Raw genomic sequence first — 15,628 nt, forward strand, 5'->3', positions numbered from 1 at the left:
TATAATCTGTGTTAATTGATGACACTCCCTTTTTGTTATCCTTGCTTTGATGTTCACCTAAAGTTTACGATCCTTTTGTATAGTTGAAAATCTAGGCTTGGAGGATTTGTTGCTTTTGTCATTTACATGGCCACAACATATTCAATACACGCCCCAGACTGGAGCTTTGTCGTAAACACAGACGATGAAACAACACGGTACTGTGAATTTTATATCTCAAAAATCTTAATGCATCAAGTTCCTCCGTAACTCAGAACTTCAGTTAACAATTGACTGGTTTTTATAAATTGTTTCTGCTATTTTAATGCATAAAGAAGTGATGTATTCGTTGCCTTGGAATGTCGTGAGAATCGAATCGGTGGTCAAGTCAGTTAGATCATCGGTTCAACCGTCCACGTCGAACAATATTACAACTAGTGTTTTTGACTTTTTGTCATCTCTAATTCCAAACATTAAGATTTAGGGTTCCATTGCTAGAGTACTCTGCATATTTGATACTTATTGGTGGTGAGATTTCTCCCAACTGAAAAAGAAGCAATCATATCATAGATTTGGAGCAGTCAATTAGAAAATGACAATCGATTCCCAACTAATGAATTGGGTTGATGAGTTTGAATACAACATTCAGTTTTGTACACAGGAATACAACAGTTATATATGTACAGCATGCACAAAGGATGTCCACAATGTAATAATATGGTTAGAAGAAATTCATTATTTTTTTTACAAAAAATCCCATTGCCAATAAACCTTCTCAACAATCCCTCCACTTCTTACAGCAAGGTGAAGCGTATCGGAAGCAGGGGGAACACCCCACAGATATGGCACTGCAACCATCATGGTAAGCTTTTCGTGCAAACCACCCTTGATGGCCTTCTCTGCCGCAACAACCTGAACCATATGGATTGTAGATTATCTCAAAACTACAAGTAGTCACAAAAAGGTAAGCAAACCCTCAAAAGGATCGACGAACGAACAATGATCATATGAATGAAGCACACAAAGAGAAGATATGCTACACGTTGAAATGAGTGTAGGAGAACAAATTAGGAGTATATTAAACCACATTGTGAAAGTGAACCAAGAGATTTCTAATAATAACATATTGCTTTTGATTCAAAGCTTAAGAAGGCTACTAAAATGGAAGACGACTCAAAGCTTGTGATTTTACATGGAAAGCTCAGCAAACACAGTTTCATGGCTTGTTTAGTAAACAAATCAGACTTGTACGTCCAATTAAAAATATGAAAATAGGGTCAACAACCACCAATTGTGAACCTTTGTTGCTCAAACTCTTTGTTTTTCTTGAATATCCATGTCTAACACGTGGATATAGAGCTATGACCTCTAAGGGTCTTCCAAATACATGGGAAAACTTTATAAAAAAAAAACATATCCGTTCCAGATCCATACTCATACCTGATACCTACACCCAGATCCTTGACTAAACAAACAAACACATTGCTTACTCCCAGTTTCAGTTGCTAGTTAACTGGTTCTATCAAACTTTCATGATACTAACTAAAAACTTTCCTCACCTAGATAAAAGAACTATGATATCTGATAAAAGAACAAGGAGCCAATACAAAAGACATGGTGAGAGAATATTATAAGGCTATTTTATGAAATATTAGTTTAGAATGTCTCGTATACTATTTTAAAGATTTTCAACTCAATTTCTTTACGTATGTAAAAATGGGATGTGGTAATTATTTAAGAGAAGATGATTCAGGTCCAATGCTACATACCTCCCCACCGTGCTCTAAAACAGTATCTTCTACAACATCACTTAGCATCTCAATGGAACGGCAAAAGCCAATGATACAAAGCCGTCTGCCCATGTCAAGTCCCTAGATTGGCCAAACAGAATGTCTCAAGTTTTTTAGGATTGAATCCTTGAGGTTATGAAAAATTAACAGCATGGGAGTTTCTTACATTTGTTGCTGCAATGTCAAAAAGAGCACCTAGACATAAGCCTTGGTTAGGATCCATGTAATCACTCTCTTGAAACCGTTGTAATCTTTGAGATGTTTTTGACTTCCCCTGCTTCTTCTGCCCAGTTAACAAAATATTCTAAAAAGACGAACCAATAAATGAACAAAAACATAAGACTAGAGGCTTATATACCATCTAAGTTCAAAATTCCATTTCTTTAGGTCAATTAACAACATAATCTTTGATAGCTCTTAAATACTCTAAGCAAGAAAGAGTAAAGTTTTCATCTTTGAGCTATACCGAATTTGAGGATTAAGTCCCAATGCTTGGCACAATTTAGTCCTACCAATTAACATCATGCCTTAGTCTAAGTCACTAAATTAGTGGAAAATAATTATTTTAATAACCATAATTTTACCTTTAAAATGAAATAGGAAATCTTGGGTTTCGAGTTCTTTAAAAAATCACATCAGATGATTTACGGAACTCTTAACAATGTTAATGACTTGGACTAAAGAATAAATAGTAGGCGGACCAATTATGCTGAACAAAATACAGGCACTAAATCACCGAATTGGGTATATAGTACAGGGATGAAAACCACAATTCCACCAAGTTAGTAAGAATGCATACATCAGAGAAGTTAAACGCCGTGGAACCATCGAGCCTCCAATTTGAATTAGTCCATCTGAAGAGAACAAAGTGAGTCTCTCCTCTTGAACCCATTGTACATCTGCAAATTTGAGTAAAATACAAGGAATAATAGTATCACATAAACATATAAATCACAATGCAAAACTAAAAAGCCCCCAAAATTTCACCTTAGATTTACCTCTAACACCTATGACTCCTTAATCAATTCAATTCAACCATCTATTTCGTTACGTAAAATAAGCAACTTCAATCTATAACATATATATCTTGCACCTGTTCCGGCGACGGCGAATTTCCGATTATGATAACAAAAAATAGCGTAAAATAATATTTGAAGATTTGAGTACCTAACTTTTGATTTCACTCTCTTAGATCAAGCAACTAAAAAGAATGGACGATTAAACATAATTAAAATGAAAGGAAAAAAAGGTTTCATTTTTTAATACAGTTGTCGGCAGGAGACCAAGGAAAGAAACCAAAAGAATCGTCACCGTGGAAGCCGCTTGAATCTGAAACTTTGGAAGAGAAACGAATGAATCGAGAAGGACGATTGGAGAATCTGAAGGAATTTGGGAGAAAAGAATTGGGTTCTCTCCAAGGAGAAAGGGAAGGAAATGAAGAGAAAGAGCAGAAGAAGATAGTGAATGCTTTAGCCATTATAATTAGATTTTTATTTTAAAAAAAATATCAGGAGAAAGATTATCGGAGATACAAAAGAGGGAAACCGGGGATTGGGGAAGGAGAGGAAAGAGAAATGGGAATGATCCGACTCCAGTCTCCACAGATGTTATAAAAATGGACACGTGGTCGGAAACAATTGGCTCTGACCCATTATTTATTTAAAAAATAATATTATTCAATTTTATGGGATCAAGAATTTATGGCTTGCAAATTGAGATAAAAAGAGACATCCCAATAGAAAAGGACGATAGTTTTTACTGAAGATGACCAATGAAGGTGGCATCTGTATGCCGAGCGTTCCGATGGTCCAAATATAAGGTGGCATCCAAATTTGAGGTTGATGTTTGAATTTTTTATGATTCCAGGGTAAGTTAATTTCTGGATTCAAGTTTTTTTTTTTTGATTCCTGGGATCACATCAGTAGCCATACAGTCGATACAACTGCAATGCCGAAGTCAACCGAACCACATCACTACAAAAGATGCATTTTCTAACGATTTATATGATTTAACTATCAATTTTACAAAGTATTATGATAGAATATTATGCCATAAAGTATGGAGATAATTAGCCGAATCGACAAAAATGAGACATGTCCATAGAGCATGGGCATCATAGAAGGTACTGCCAAAGAAACATTTTTCACTCTAACTCATCCAGCTTAATCTCATATTGTTCACCCGATGAAAGGACTTTTACAACAACCATACCCTTCTGCCACTCGGTATTTCCTACCAAAATTAATCTTTGTGCATTTGTCCGTGCCGCTCGTTTGAACACCCTAAAAGAAAATGAAATCAAAATGACTGTAACTCAAATGGAAAAACATGAAAGAAATTGTTTGAGAACACTGTCGAACTTAAGTAGCTTACAGGGCATCGTTTGTATTAGTACCATTTAAGTGGTTTGCTCTCCAAGACTAAATCAACACTTTGGCCTTTCTCCCTGAGTTTAGTAGCAACTGTAGCAGCTGCTCCTTGAAGATCACAATCCAGTGTACAAACAATGTTATTTACTTCAATGCTAAGTTCCGGTACGAGTCCCTTTTCCTTGAGCAACTTTGAACCACAATCCCCGCACATGCACAAAAAAAGCCGTGAGCAAATGATAGAATCATCCAAAAGGAAAAAAGAGCACATATATCTATATACACACGTGTAACCAACTCAACCATAGAGAGTAAAGAGAAGTTGTCAAATGAGGGGATGAGAGTGATCAGTGATGCTCTATTAATTGCTTTTATGACACGCTTCATATACCTTGCAGGTCGTCATCATTAAACATTCAATTTCTTTCTCCTTCTGTTTATCCAAATACATTTTATTTTGTTTCACAATTTAGATAAATTCATGATCAAGTTGGTTTTCATTTCTTTTACTTAACAAAAATGACACGCAGTGACATGACTTATCATACCATAACGATCCATGATATTTTTGGGCTAAATAATGATCCATGATTGACTAATATATATAAAGTATCAAATTATTTGCATATGAAATAAGACTTTCACTTACTTCCACAATGACGGCATCACCGAACCCAAAGCCACAAGCTGGAACATCATCCCCGCCAAAAGTAGAAAGTAACCGATCATATCGCCCACCGCCACATATAGCTCTCAGCTTTCCTTCTCGGTCAAAACCCTGAAAAATATGTCGCGCTGAAAGTTCGAAAGGATGAAAAGATAACAGATAAATCTATATTAAAGAATTTAATAAGCTTATAATTTTTCACGATACTATTGGATGATTGAAGGATAAAACAGAGAAACACCACAAAGAGACTTTCCATGCTTAAACCTGATAGTACAGGCCACAAGCAAATGAATATATCATATACTCAGGCAAATTTAGTGCTATTAACACAGTTTGGATATAATTTCTTTGAGGGTCAGGGTGCAGCTCCATAATAATAACGTCTGGCAAGTTGAAAGACCAATTACATCTCTACCAAACTTCCACCAAGGTCTTCAATATGTCATAAGACTTCTGTCCCTTATAGAAAAAAGACACTACACGATTACTCCCATAAAAATTAAACCAATCTAGTTTCATTGCAACAAGAACAAATTGCCACAAGCAAGTAGACATTGGAGAATAAAACATGAATTGTTTCAAATTAAGTTTCTTATGCAAGTGACCACACTCTATATCAATGGAGGGAAAACTATATCATAAGTCTAACCTCAAAAACAATACCCGTGTAGTAAGCAAGACCACGAACAACTGATGCATCAAACTGAATCCAATCGGAGTAACCAAACTTCTCAGCAAGTGAGAATAGTTGTTTCAAGTCAGCAATAGCTTCCCCAGCAACTCCGAGTATCTCTACATTTAAGAGTACAGGACACACAATTAGAATTTAAATATTTTGACATATTTTAAGAAAATCTAAATGGTTTACAGTCAGATTTCCGTTTGAAGCTTTTAACATGGACACAGAAACTTGTTTGAGGGAATAAAATACATAAAAACCAACCTTCCAACTTAGTCAATGACTTTATGGAAAGGACTTGTAATAGTTCCTCAATAGCCTCTTCTGATAACCCAGTAGCGTTCAACTCTCTCTTAATCTCATCTACTGGGATCTTTTCAATCTATTTCGGGAAAAATGAAACTAAATTAATTAATAACTGGGTAAATAAAGAAACTAAAGAAAGGAGAAAATGAACATCTAGCCATTGCAATGTTCCTCTAAACCAAATAATAATAGTCATTAGAATACTAGAATGTGTTACCAGTTACAAAAGCCTAGTACATGACTGAAAGAACAAAACCAGTATTTAGGAAATCATAAATAGTCCATTGTAATCAACTAACTAACCTTATCTATGATGATGCAAACCTTGCCAAACAAATTTTCAGGTACTGAATAGCATCCCAAAACTTCTTGCAAGACCTGGGTAGCAGATATGGATTACAAACTCAGAACATATAATTTGCAGCGAGTGCATGTTGCACTCTCATAGAAAGTGAAACATTCTGCAAGGGCAAAAACATGCAACTTTCATATAAAATGGAACATTTTGCAAGGACAAAGGCATCAATAGATATAGCTTCTGAAGCCATAACAATGAATGCATTCAAGAAAGGGCAAGCAATGGAAGACCCCAAATGGCCCATTTCAGGGATGAGCATACCTTTCGGCTTGAAACCTTCAAGCCAACATCTAATTCCGTGATTCCAATTCTTTTGAAGAAAGCGACAATGGAAGCAATAAGTTCTGCCTCAGCCTACAAGCAGAAAATGAAAACCTAGATAACTAGAAAATGAATGAAGGATCCCAACAGAATAGTATATGTGCACCACTTAGACAATATGTGTTAAAATAGTTGGATACATGTGCTCGGATTAACAATCAACTTCTGGATGGCACACATCTGTGAAGTATCTTAAAATTTCACTAGTGTGTGTTTTAAAAATATAAGGAGGAATTTCCGCACTTCTGTAGCAGGTGAACACATATGAGCAGGAGACTGAGTAAAACAGAGTCCAATTTTATATGAAAATTAGGATGCTGCCACTGATGTCCTAAAGAGGTTATATAAATTATAGTTACAGCAATGATTAAATAAAAGGCCCTGCTCAACAAATAGGCAAAAAAAAATAGCATCTACAGAAGCTTAAAAGTTCACAAACAAGTCAAGTAAGCAGCACATACAGTAACTTCAGGTACACCAAGAATATCCATATTCCATTGATAATGCTCACGGCGGCGGCCCCTTGTCATTCTCTCATACCTCCAACACTGACCAATAGCAAACCACTTCAATGGGAGGGATAAAGATTTTCTGAACCAAAAATAATAATAATAATAACTGTCAGATCAAGTTCTTCAATATGTACCTAGACAAAAAAATAATACATAAATAATTACCAAACAATAACATTCTTGTACCCTTTCTGAATCACTAGCCTAGCTAGAGAAGGTGTGAGCTCAGGCCTTAATGCTACACGGCGATTTCCCTGATCTTCAAAACAATACAACTGCACATAGAAACCATCATTGAGAACTTAGTCTAAAAAAAGCAAAATATAAACAAATCACGAGCAAATGTCAAGCATTCATGTATTGCATACTCTTAATACATTTTTCTCTCTCGTGCTGTCAACTGTTACAGTCACACATTCTTAATCTTATCGTGCGAGTGTCCCCAGTGAATATAATAATCATCTTATTTCCATAAGTTATTATAAGTGCTAAAACAAATTTCACTATTTAATTAAGATTTGGTGTCGTGTATGCTAAATTAGAACGTTATCCTTCGCCTCGTTTTAAATTTCAAAATGAACCAAATCAACTATGTCCCCTAGTTAAAGTGTAAACACAATGTCGTAGGATTTAGGAAGAGAGGAAACCTGATCTCTAATCTCCTCCCCTGCTTTCCTAATAAACAGAGCCTCTGATTCTAGCACTGGATAATCAACCTCTTCGAATCCAAAACACCGCGAAACCTTCAATAACATAACAAATTGTTCAATTCAAATAAATAAGATCATGAGGCAAACTATTGAAAAAAATGGGAAACTAACCTCTCTGAAATGGTTAAATAACCAATTACGGAGTCGCATATCTTCAGGAGGGAAGTCGCGAGTCCCTTTAGGTGGATTCACATCAATCCTGTGAACCTCATCCGCCAATGGAGACGGAGATAGAGCGCCGTACCTACCTCCGCCGCCGCTCCTGCCGCCATTGTCAGATGATTGATTCGAAGCTAAGCAAGAGGAGGTTCTACGCTTCACGGAGACTAATTGCTTCGGAATTTGAAATTTCCAAGGTGCGAGAGAGGATTGAGATAAAAGGAGCAAAGGTTTTAGCGACGAACTAAGGCGCGGATTCAGCAACGGAGAAGGAAGCGGAGGCATTTGAGGCAAAAGCTATAACCGTGCTAAGCAGATTTGATGTATTTGCAGATAGCGTGGCTTCATTATTTGGGTCCGGGCTCATCTTGGTTTTTAAAACATAGTCCATTACTTGGCCCAAATAAGGGAGAAGATGAATAATTGCATTTGTATTTTATTATACTTGATTTTTTTTTACAAGATAAAAGCAACTAGTTTTATTAAAATTTAAAAATATACAAATTATAATAAAGTTTTATAATTATAAATATAAATTAAATACATAACAAAAAAATATTTCACATAATCGTTAATATAATAAACTAGTAACTTAATATCACACAAGTATCGTACAAGGAAAATGTTAAATAAACCTAATCAAATTAACTCGAATAAAAAGTAGATATGAATAGATCTAACTGTATCGACAAACGAATCACAAAGGGTATCAAGCTATTGAAAGACCACTGATAAATTGCAAATCAGAATCGAGCGATAAAACTATCCACAAATGAAAATTATGTATCCAAATCTAATCTAAGGGTCAAAAGTAGGGAAAATCAACATGATAATAAATAAATGACATCTTTATTAGTTGTGGCGATGTCAAATCCAACCATGACAAAAAGAAAAATGAAAATAACGCTCAAACTGAAAAATATGTCTAAAGACAAAGAGAAATGTGTCATAAATACAGAGATAATTGTGTCATAAAGATAGAGTTATTAAAAATTTAAAAATAAGAAAAGAGTAAATATGTGATGTAATAAAATAAAATAAAAACACTGAAAATTGACAGTCAACGACCAATACTAAAATTGATAGTCTAATATCTCCATTAATCATAAAGATAAAGAAGAAAATGAACTAACAACGACACAAAGAAAATAGGTAAAACTATAATTGAAAACTCTTGTTATGCTTGAATTTAAAATATCATGTGATCAGCTTCTATTATAAGTGAGTATTTAAAATTAAAAATTACCATACACATAATCAATAAATCTAATAATGATACATTAAATAATCTAATTTTAAAAAAAAATATAATAATGTATTATTTTCTAAGTTATTGATATCGATGAAATTATATATCATCAGTGCATCATATATCAGTAATTGTTTGTTTTTAATGAATTTTTACATAATAATAACCAAATTTTAAATATTTATATCAATCAACTTAATATATATTGTTTTATCTATTTTAAATATGTTTATGGTAATGAGCTATACAATATATAACTTGTCAAAAACTATACAATATATAAATTAATTTAAACATAACTCAATAAAAAATATTTTACTCACAACATTTGTGATAAATTCTAATTAGTATTTATCAAAAAAGAATCACACAATGATTCCTTAATTTGTATTTATAAATAATAATAAAAATAAAGTATATTTAAGATTTAATTTTAATAATAACAACCTTTTGAAAAGCCATTTACCACAAAAAGTATTTCTTTCATTTTTGAGTTTAAGTTAATATTTAATTTCAAATAAAAAACAAAAAACCAAATCTTTCTCTCCAAGTTATCTTCAATGGCCGAACCGGAAAAGTCCAAATACAAGAAAAAAAGTTAAGTGAAGTGACCGAAGCAGCCTTTAATTTCCCAACAAGAAACGGTTGTTCTCTTCGTTAACTCATAAGTAAATAACACAACTACCCTTTTTTTCTCATCTATTCAACCATAACCAAACCCCCAAATATCTTATCGTTCTTTCTTTTTCGACTCTTCAATCAAGCCTAAAGCCATGTCTAACGAAGTTGAATCCTCTGACTCGTAAGTACCCAGATCTCTTTTCCTCTTTGTAGTTGATGGGTTTCTCTTAGATTTATGTTATCTGATTCTGCTTTTGTGTTTTCAGTAAGGGGGTTAAGAAGGATTTTAGTACTGCGATCTTGGAAAGAAAGAAGGCAGCGAATCGACTTGTTGTCGATGAGGCAATCAACGATGATAACTCTGTTGTTTCTCTTCATCCTGATACCATGGAAAAACTCCAGATGTTTCGCGGTGACACTATTCTGATCAAGGTTTCTACTTTAAATTTGGATTTTACTTGGTGCCCTTGTTAATGGTTCCTTTTTTAATCTTTTGCTTAATGTGTATTTGATTTAAGCTTAATTGGAATGTTTAGGGTTTAATTTTCATTTTTATATTTGAAAAATTAGGTTTTATTTGTTGGGTTCCCTGCGTATTTTATGTTGTTTTGTATTGGTCTTCAGTTAGGTTTCTCTTGCTTTTGAATTCGATATATGAAGGAACTTATTGAATGCTTGATTGGTCTTTGCTTATGTTAGCTGTTAGTTGTTTTTAGGGTTTAATTCTCACTTTTTGTTTGAAACTTGGGTTTGGGTCTCTCTTGTGTAGACTGGATGTATAATGGAAGTTATTATAGGCTGAATTGGTATTTGCTTATGTTAGCTGTTTGTTTTGTATCGGGGTTTAATTCTCACTTTTATTATAAGTTGGGGTTCTATGGGTTTAATTGGTGCATGATTTTATTGTAGAGAAGCAATAGTTTTCTCTAATATCTGTTAATTTTTAAGGTAGCTATGTTAATTTGACAAGCCTGTCATTAAAGGTGTGAATATTTACAGACAAATGTGCACTATTGATTTGGAGGGCATTGCGGGTTCGAGCTTGCTTTTGATGTAGCATGTGTAGTTCTTGAATAGCTATTGATTTGCAGTTCTCATGTGGATTTCAATTTTATGTCTTAAAGCTTATATCATTGCTGATGCTGTCCGTATATTATTCTTTTGGTCCACAGGGTAAGAAGAGAAAGGATACCATCTGCATTGCTCTTGCAGACGAAACATGCGAAGAACCAAAGATCAGGATGAATAAGGTTGTCAGGTCAAACTTGAGGGTTAGGCTTGGTGACGTTGTCTCTGTGCACCAGTGTCCGGATGTTAAGTATGGAAAACGTGTGCATATCTTGCCTGTGGATGACACAATTGAAGGGGTTACTGGAAATCTCTTGATGCTTACTTGAAACGTGAGTCTATTTCTAATCTTTTATTTCCAACTTATGGTCATTTATTTGTGGTGTTTTGGCTGGTTACTAGGCAGGTAAAGATTAACAAATCAAAAGAACATTGCTAGATTGAAAAATATAAAATGATTTCCATAAACATAATTGTGGAATGAATTTAATGTTGAATAATTGATGAAGTTGTCAGTAAATGCTGACTATGATAATCGTGGGTTTACAGCTTACTTTCTGGAAGCGTACAGGCCAGTAAGGAAGGGTGATATGTTCCTTGTCAGAGGTGGAATGAGAAGTGTAGAATTCAAGGTTATTGAGACTGATCCTCCTGAGTACTGTGTCGTTGCACAGACACAGAGATATTCTGTGAGGGAGAGCCTATCAGGAGGGAGGATGAGGACAGGTTAGATGAGGTAGGATATGATGATGTTGGTGGAGTGAGAAAACAGATGGCTCAGATTAGGGAACTTGTAGAGCTTCCATTGAGGCATCCACAGCTCTTTAAATCAATTGGTGTGAAGCCGCCAAAAGGAATTTTGCTTTATGGACCTCCTGGGTCTGGAAAGACTCTGATTGCCCGTGCTGTTGCAAATGAAACTGGTGCTTTCTTCTTCTGCATCAACGGTCCAGAGATCATGTCAAAATTGGCTGGAGAGAGTGAAAGCAATCTGAGGAAAGCATTTGAGGAAGCAGAGAAGAATGCGCCGTCTATTATATTCATTGATGAAATTGACTCAATTGCTCCTAAGCGAGAGAAGACCCATGGTGAAGTTGAAAGGAGGATTGTCTCTCAGCTGTTGACATTGATGGACGGGCTTAAATCCCGTGCACATGTTATTGTGATAGGGGCTACAAATGTCCCAATAGCATTGATCCAGCCTGAGAAGGTTTGGAAGATTTGATAGGGAGATTGATATTGGTGTCCCTGATGAAGTTGGCCGTCTTGAGGTGCTTCGTATACACACAAAGAACATGAAGTTGGCTGATGAGGTGGTGTCAAAAACTAAACATTTATTTCTTTCCCTTAAAAATCCTTTACCCTTTTCTTCCTATGAAATATTAAGATACTGAATCTACTATATATTCCTGACATAATGCACAGGTTGATTTAGAAAGAATTGCCAAGGACACCCATGGTTATGTTGGTGCTGATCTTGCAGCCCTCTGTACTGAGGCAGCATTACAGTGCATCAGAGAAAAGATGGATGTGATTGACTTAGAAGATGAGTCAATAGATGCAGAGATACTCAACTCTATGGCAGTCACAAATGATCACTTCCAGACTGCTCTTGGAACAAGCAATCCTTCAGCACTGCGTGAAACTGTCAGTAATTGGGATGACATTTCTTTGTTGATTATTAGTTCTTGGTTCAGTTCTGTTTCTGATCATTCTTTTCGTACATTTTCTCAGGTTGTTGAAGTGCCTAATGTCAGTTGGGAAGATATTGGAGGCCTTGAGAATGTTAAAAGGGAGCTTCAAGAGGTAGTACTCCAAACTGGTTTTCGTTTCTTTGCTTGTCTGTTTCTCATTAAAAAACTTGACCAATTTACATTGCTGCACAGACTGTTCAATATCCAGTGGAGCATCCTGAGAAGTTTGAGAAGTTTGGGATGTCACCCTCAAAGGGAGTACTATTCTACGGCCCTCCAGGGTGTGGTAAAACACTTTTGGCCAAAGCTATTGCCAATGAGTGTCAGGCAAACTTTATTAGTGTCAAAGGTCCAGAGTTACTTACAATGTGGTTTGGAGAGAGTGAGGCTAATGTCCGTGAAATTTTTGACAAGGCACGCCAGTCTGCACCTTGTGTCCTCTTCTTCGTGAACTTGATTCAATGCTACCCAGGTAAGTTCACAGCCTTCAAATTCTATCTTTACAGATTAATAGTGCTGTACTAATATTGTTTCAATGCATGGATTGTTTCTATAAAGGAAAACGTGCTTGTCTTTGTACCCGGTTGGGTTTGTTTTGCCTGCCGTCATATGTTGCTGATTTTTGTGTATATTGCAGAGAGGAAGTAGTGTAGGTGATGCAGGAGGTGCAGCTGATAGGGTTTTGAACCAGCTTCTTACCGAGATGGATGGCATGTCTGCCAAGGAAAACAGTTTTCATCATTGGAGCTACCAACCGCCCTGACATTATAGATCCAGCACTTCTGCGTCCTGGTCGTCTTGATCAATTGATCTATATTCCTCTCCCTGATGAGGACTCTCGGTATCAGATCTTCAAGGCATGTTTGAGGAAATCACCATTAGCAAAAGAGGTTGACCTTAGAGCTCTTGCCAAATATACTCAAGGCTTCAGTGGGGCAGATATTACTGAAATTTGTCAGCGGGCATGCAAATATGCTATTAGAGAAAACATTGAAAAGGTATCGTAATAACTATTTTCTGTCGTATTACTTATCGTATGTACAAATATACAGTGTTTTCCCTTTATGTTTGAAACTGTAAGATGAGAATGTATTCACCTTTTTAGGTATTGAGAGAGAAAGGAGGAGGACAGAGAACCTGAAGCCATGGAAGAAGACGTGGAGGATGAAGTTGCAGAAATCAAGGCTGCACATTTTGAGGATCGAGAAGTTTGCTCGTAGGAGTGTGAGTGATGCTGATATCCGCAAGTATCAGGCATTTGCACAAACATTGCAGCAATCAAGGGGATTTGGAAGTGAATTCAGGTTCGCTGAAACTAGTTCAAGGGCTCCAGCATCTGATCCCTTTACAGCTTCTGCTGGCGGAGCTGATGAAGATGACCTTTACAGTTGAAATACCTTTCATCTGTATAATTTATGGTGACAGTTTATCTTTCATATATAAAATGTGTAGTTTTAAATAGACTATGATGTAAAAGCCCGTTGGCGTGCTGTTGAGCGCTAATGAATCTCTACAAGATTTAAATTCAGTTTACCCTTTATCATTATTAGATATATTCAACTTTATGAAGTTCTTTAATAATTTATTTCATCAGTCTTGTCCGTTATCTTGAATAACATCTGGATTTCTTTGTAGATCGAACTTTGCATTTAATGACACAAAATGGGGGTAACAGCATTCCGATGAATATTATTAATCCTAGTGTTTTTTATATAGAATTAGTATAGTAGGGATGAGTATCAATGTTCAATATCATGTGATAGAAAGAGGCCATTATCTGTTATCAAAATGAAAAATATTTTTTAAAAAGTCGCTTGCTTTACTAAGATGATATTTCTTAGTTTGATGATGTGTATTTTATTTGTTTTTACATCTCATTTTTATAAATTGTTGTTAGTGTCTATAGTTTATTCACGAAACTATAAGCATGAATTAATGAATAATATATTTTCAGAGATTGAATTAAAGATGAAAAAGTCAACTATGAAGTTTAGACGACAGTTGAAAGAGGAACGAGTGGTACATGAGAAGACTAAAATACATGTAAGTTTGTCTAAAAGACATCAATGAGAAAATTTGCAAGCTTATGGAGGATCTAGAAAAAAAATAAATCAGGGAGAACTAGAAGTTCCACAGAAAAAAGTCGAAGCAAGTATATCATTCTCTGACTTTACTATTGATGCAATTGTAAAATTATCATCCAAATTTCTAGAGCTATTATTATTGTTGCATGTCTAAAATTATTGACATGGATAAAACAAGATTGAGAATGAAGTTTCAAAACAACAGGGCAAAAACATTTAATTGATGGTGAATTTTTGTGCTATATACTTAGACTAGAGATATGTTATACTTTATTTTTAAGAATGTTATATAATAGTTTTACTAGATATTTAATGCATCTTGGCATGATCATGTTAAATTTAGGAGTAAAGATTAAATAGTTGAAGATAAGGTTGATTGAATATCGTTGTTCAAATCAAATCTTCTATGTAAATATAGAATTATCATTTAGCATAAATATCTTGAGAATATTCTAGATTAATATAAATAAATGGATATTTAGAAATATTCATAAATAATCTAAATATAAATTATTTAATATTATTTCTAAACCCCAATTATTTAAACCCAAGTTCTACCTCTGGATCGAAGTCGTGAAAATTTTTCATAGTAGTTAATTGTTGAATGTCGACTTGAAATGAACACCATTATAGAGTATAAAAGTTACTTTTAAATTGATCAGTTATTTACGAATTAATGATGGGTAATTTCAAATCATAATTTTGTTTTACTTTTACTTTTTATTGTTTAGACTGTGTCACTCATCCATTGGTATTTGATCGTTACATTTACTTATTTTACGTGTGGTGCATGCTTAGGAATCATACGGTAGAGCATATTTTCCTTCAATGTCGCCACCCATTTCTCCCAGCCATCTCTTTCATTCCCGAAACCAAGGTCCTCCTTTCAAATCCAAACACACATCCACTCCACCCTTTTGAGCAAACTTCTGTTGTTTTCTCTCAAGGGTCTAACTCTCAAGGCTATCCAATTCTTCTCCCTCTTGTTAATCTTCATTTTTTGTCTGCAGATTTTCAACCACCCCTATTCCCAAATTCCTTCTTTTTCTTTTTGGTGTT

General features: G+C 34.9%; 2 protein-coding genes and 1 pseudogene across 3 annotated transcripts; 1 reads left to right on the forward strand and 2 right to left on the reverse strand.

Annotated features, from left to right (window-relative positions):
• Nucleotides 1-554: 554 nt before the first annotated feature.
• Nucleotides 555-3,303, reverse strand: LOC120113783. Of its 2 annotated transcripts, none has more exons than XM_039134833.1 (4): nt 2,569-3,303; nt 1,936-2,049; nt 1,749-1,850; nt 555-891 (listed from the first exon to the last, which is right to left on the reverse strand). In XM_039134833.1, exons 1-4 carry the CDS (start codon nt 2,659-2,661, stop codon nt 724-726), a joined length of 477 nt encoding a protein of 158 aa, XP_038990764.1. In that variant the 5' UTR covers nt 2,662-3,303; the 3' UTR covers nt 555-723. The 2 variants fall into 2 exon arrangements, with proteins under 2 accessions (XP_038990764.1, XP_038990763.1); XM_039134832.1 differs by having other exon boundaries at nt 1,936-2,052.
• A 597-nt stretch (nt 3,304-3,900) lies between these two features.
• LOC120113784 (histidine--tRNA ligase, chloroplastic/mitochondrial-like) lies at nt 3,901-8,173 on the reverse strand. The gene is made up of 11 exons (XM_039134834.1): nt 7,806-8,173; nt 7,632-7,727; nt 7,171-7,259; nt 6,934-7,063; nt 6,413-6,505; nt 6,097-6,171; nt 5,752-5,869; nt 5,458-5,600; nt 4,788-4,916; nt 4,165-4,328; nt 3,901-4,051 (listed from the first exon to the last, which is right to left on the reverse strand). The coding sequence occupies exons 1-11, from the start codon at nt 8,136-8,138 to the stop codon at nt 3,913-3,915; spliced, it is 1,509 nt and encodes a 502-aa protein (XP_038990765.1). The 5' UTR covers nt 8,139-8,173; the 3' UTR covers nt 3,901-3,912.
• Nucleotides 8,174-9,786: 1,613 nt separating this feature from the next.
• On the forward strand, nt 9,787-14,054 carry LOC120113789 (annotated as a pseudogene).
• Nucleotides 14,055-15,628: the final 1,574 nt, after the last annotated feature.

The sequence above is a fragment of the Hibiscus syriacus genome, unplaced genomic scaffold, assembly GCF_006381635.1.
Source record: "Hibiscus syriacus cultivar Baekdansim isolate YM2019G1 unplaced genomic scaffold, ASM638163v2 tig00110213_pilon, whole genome shotgun sequence".
NCBI classification, from domain to species: domain Eukaryota; kingdom Viridiplantae; phylum Streptophyta; class Magnoliopsida; order Malvales; family Malvaceae; genus Hibiscus; species Hibiscus syriacus.